Source organism: Penaeus chinensis, chromosome 20 (assembly GCF_019202785.1).
Source record: "Penaeus chinensis breed Huanghai No. 1 chromosome 20, ASM1920278v2, whole genome shotgun sequence".
In the NCBI taxonomy this organism is placed as follows: Eukaryota; Metazoa; Arthropoda; class Malacostraca; order Decapoda; family Penaeidae; genus Penaeus; species Penaeus chinensis.
The window spans coordinates 2,965,713-2,970,712 of NC_061838.1; the positions used below are offsets into that span (position 1 = coordinate 2,965,713).

General features: G+C 35.8%; 1 protein-coding gene across 1 annotated transcript in view; it reads right to left on the reverse strand.

Moving 5' to 3' along the window:
- The window catches only part of LOC125036093, a 9,505-nt gene that overhangs the window by 2,161 nt on the left and 2,344 nt on the right, over window positions 1-5,000 (reverse strand). The window contains exons 2-4 of the mRNA XM_047628495.1: window positions 3,034-3,156; window positions 330-448; window positions 1-203 (exon numbers count right to left, since the gene is read on the reverse strand). The exon at window positions 1-203 is cut by the window's left edge and continues 352 nt beyond it. Of these exons, the coding sequence (XP_047484451.1) occupies window positions 1-203; window positions 330-448; window positions 3,034-3,139 (428 nt within the window). The 5' untranslated portion in view covers window positions 3,140-3,156. The remainder of the gene's footprint in view (window positions 204-329; window positions 449-3,033; window positions 3,157-5,000) is intronic.

Below are 5,000 nucleotides of genomic sequence, written 5' to 3' on the forward strand. Positions count from 1 at the left end.
AATCCCCCGTTTCCTATGATGCTTGGTAGGAGGGAGGTTTTGTCTGGCAGAAGAGAATTCCAATTCCAAGGGGTCAGCAGTTCCTGAATCCACCCGAAACCCCACGAAGAGTCAGCAGGCTTCAGCAACTGCACTTGCGACGTGCTGACGGGCGGTGCAGCGGTAATGGGGACGGGCTTCGGTATCGTCGGCAGGAGAGGTGCCTGAAAAATGCATTAACTCATTCAGAATAGAAGCTTTTACAACCTTTTTTTCACCATCTGTAAACGCTCTTTTGACTTCGATGAAAATTAAAATTAACAAGATAAGCATCGACTTCATCAACATACATTCAGGCCTTGGGGTTTGGTGATTGTAATGGTCACGTCTCTGGTATCCCCTCTCCTGTTGTTTCTCCTCCTTCCTTCGAAGTAGGGCTCGACGGGGGTGTTGTCCGGGGAGACTTCCGCTGGAGGGCAAAGCAGATGAAATGATAAACCAGAAGCAGTGGGAGGAAGATATAAAAGTGGGCGAAATAGGACTCCGTAAGGCATAGGGATCGGATGATTAACAGCAACGAGAAAATGAAATGTATACAGTGAAGAGAAATAGGAAATAGAGGCAAGGACAAATAGAAGCGATAAATAATAAATAGAATGAAACGATAAACCAGCGAGAGTGCGAGAAAGAAATGAAGGAAGCAAAGCAGAACTACATAAAGCACATGAGCGGGATGATGAACAACAACGAAAGAAAACAAACATATGCAGGGAAAGGGTAGGGTGCGTGAGAAGGAAGTGGAAAAGATCAGCGCCAAGGAGAGTATATAACTGGATAGTTAACAGCAACGAGGAAAAATAAACATACAGAAAAGGAGGGAGGGGTGAGAAGGAAATAAAAGGGCAACAAAAGTATTATAAAGAGAGGAGATGACATACGAAGTTAAATCATAAATCCTCTTTATCGAGAGAGAGACACAACGAAAGAAAATAAACGTATACAATTATGGTCGATGAGAAGAAAATAGCGGGACAACAGCGCCAAAGAGGGACGATGTATATAAATGAAAATGAAAGAAATGAAAGAAAACGAAACGACTTCATAAGGCATAGGGATCCGGATATTTAACAACAATAGAAGAAAACAAACGTTTACAGATTTTGGTGGAGGGCGTAAAAAGGAAGTAAAGTGAGGAAACGCCAAAGATAAATTAGGATCTTTTTGGGAGTTAAATCATAAATCAACGGTAGAGGGAGACACGTATGAAGGAAATCCAAACAGGATTACATAAGACGACAGGGATTGGATGTTTAACAGCAACGAAAGAAAACACAGTGTATGAAGGGAAAATGAGAAGGAAACAGAGTGGGAGAGAAAAGTGCCAAAGAGAGAGGATATAATAAACGAAATTATAAAATCACCGGTAGTAGGAGGGAGACGTGAAGGAAAGTGAAACAGAATCGCATAAGGCTGATTAACCGATGATACAAGAGACAGCAAACGTTTACGGTGAAAGGGGAGGAGGTCAGAAGGAAAGAAAGTGGGGAATATAAGCGCTGAAAGAAAAAGGATATAAGTAATGAAATCAAATTATTATAAATCAGTGTTAATGGGAGGAAGGCATGAAGGAAAGTGAAACATAACTACGTAAGGCATAAGAATCGGATGTTTAACAACGGGAGAAAACAAGAAGATACAATGAAGGCAGGAGTGAATCAGAAGACAATAAAGAAGGAAACATAGAGGAAATAGACTCTAATAAAGGAAATGGAATTATAGATTAATGGTAGCGGGAGGAATAGATAAAAGGAACGAAACAGGACGACAAAAGGCAGAGAAATCCGATAAAAATTAAAAAAAAAAAACAGAAAAAAAACGTTTACAATGAAGGGGGGAAGAAAGATTAAAAAGGAAAATGAAGTGGAGAATATAAGTCTCAAATAGAAAGGATGTAAATTAATCAAAATTGAATTATAGATTAGCGTAGTGGAAGGAAGAAGGTACGAAGGAAAGCAAAACAGAAATACATAAGACACAGGATTAGGATGATTAACAACTACAAATGAAAACAAACATATACAATGAAGCAGGGAGATAGTGAGAAGGAAATAAAGAAGGCAACAGACGTACCATAGAAAGAAGATATAATAAACGTAATTAAATAATAAATCAACGGTAGTAGGAGGGAAGCATGAAGGTAAGCGAAACAGGAAGACATAAGGCAAAGGAATCCGATGATAAACAATAGCAGGAGGGAACAAACGTATACGTAAACACGGAAGAGGATGAAAATAAAATAATTAAGGAAAACATAAACACCAAAGAAAGAGGGTGTAATAATGAAGAAAAAAACGATGACCCTGTGGTTGTGGGACGAAGAAAGGAAGAAAATAGAACAGCAAAACTTAAGACATGGGAATCAGGTGACTAACAACAACGAGAGAAAACAAGCGAGTATAGTGAAGGGAGAATGGGAAGAAAATAAAGGATAAGAAGCGCCAGATAAGAGGCGTCGAGGGAAGACAAAGATAAATAAAGAAGGTGACGGGGTATGGTAGAGCCCTCCACCCCTCCCTCCCTCCTTCCCACCCTCCTTCCCACCCTCCTTCCTTCCTCCCTTCCCCTCCCACCCTCCTCCCTTCCTTCCTTCCTTCCCCTCCCTCCCTCCTTCCCACCCTCCTTCCCACCCTCCTTCCCACCCTCCTTCCTTCCTCCCTTCCCCTCCCACCCTCCTTCCTTCGTTCCTTCCCCTCACTCCCTCCTTCCCACCCTCCTTCCTTCCTTCTCCTCCCTCCCTCCTTCTCACCTTCTTTCCTTCTTTCCCTTCCCTCCCTCCCTCCTCCCTTCCTTCCTCCCTTCCCCTCCCCCCTCCTTCCAACCCTCCTTCCTTCCTCCCTTCCCCCCCTCCTTCTCACCTTCTTTCCTTCTTTCCCCTCCCACCCTCCTTCCTTCCTCCCTTCCCCTCCCCCCCTCCTTCCTTCCTTCCTTCCTTCCCCTCCCACCCCCCTCCCTCCTTCCCACCCTCCTTCCTGCCTCCCTTCCCCTCTTCCTTACCTGAGTGTTGCGCTGGGTATGTCTCGTCCCATAACCACCGAGCTTCTCTTGCTTGTGTGCCGGGGAGGGAAAGAGTCCCCAGCACAGCCAATGCTATAATGATCATCCTTACGCCTGCCACTCCTGTAGAAGGATAGGTTGGGTTAGGTTAGGTTAGGTTAAAGGCGGTGGTGAGCTGTCGGGTTGGAAGGTGTGTCATGAAATAATGATAATAATAATGTGTGTGTGTGTGTATAAGTCTGTGCATTTGTGTGTGTGTGTTTTGTGTGTGTGTGTGTGTGTGTGTGTGTGTGTGAACTATTTATGTATATATATGTACATATATACATATGAATATATATATATATATATATATATATATATATGTATATATATGTATGTGCGTATATATCAGCTATATATATATATATATATGTATATATACATATATATACATACACACACACACACACACACACACACACACACACACACACACACACACACATATATATATATATATATATATATATATATATATATATATATATATATGTATATATGTATGATAAGTAGATTGTGGTACGAGGGATCGTGTTTGATATGGTGAGTTATATTATTATTACTACTAGTATTACTGTTATTACTGCTATCATCATCAAGCATCATCATCATCATCATCACCATCATCATCATCATCACCATCATCATCATCATCATCATCACCATGATCATCACCATCATCATCATCGTCACAATCATCATCATCATCATCATCATCACCATGATCATCACCATCATCATCATCGTCACAATCATCATCATCACCATCATCATCATCACCATCACCATCATCAACACCATCATCATCAATATCATCATTATCATCACCATTCTTATTTGGAATGATTATCACCATCATTGTTATCTTTATTGCTGTTGTTGTCGTTTGTTGTTGTTGTTGTTACTGTTCGCATTATTTGGTTTGTTATCCTTGTCGTTGTTATCACCTCTTTCATTACTGTAATTGTGTAATTATAATGCAGATTATGTAATTATTTAAATGTAATTATCATTATTATCATTATCTTTTTTTTATTATCATTATTACTATTTACATTATTACTATTATTATTATTATTATTATTATTATTATTATTATTATTATTATTATCATTATTACTATTATTATTATTATTATTATTATTATTATTATTATTATTATTATTATCATTATTAATTTTATTTTTGCTATTTTTGTATTATTATTATTGCTATTATCATTATTTTTATTATTATTATTATTATTATTATTATTATTATTATTATTATTATTATTATTATTATCATTATTATTATTATTGTTGTTGTTGTTGATGTTATTATCATTATTATTTTTATAATTATTATTATTATTATTATTATTATCATTATTATTATTGTTATTACAATTATTATTATTACCATAGTTGTTTTGTCGTTGTTATTGATATTATTATCATTATTACTATTATTATTATTATCATTATTACTATTATCATCATCATGATAAATATTTTTTTTTTTATAAATATCATTTTTATCACTATCTTTATTATCTTTTTAACGTTATTAGTATAACTGTTATCATTATCATTGATATTATTACCATCACTATCATTATTATTATTGTCATCATTGATATTATTATTCTTTTTACAATTATCATCGTTGGTGCTGTTATCATTATCCAAACTATAATTATTATCATTATTGATGTTATTATTAACATTATAACTTTTATCAGTATTATTAGTAGTAGTATCATTATTATAATTATTACCATTATCATTATTTTTATTACTGTTATTATTATTATTATCACTATTATTATCATTATTACCAGTATTACTATTATCATTATTATCATTCTTATTACTGTCATTATTATTAGCATCATTATTGTTATTATTATTGTTATTGTTGTTGCTGTTGTTGATATTATTATC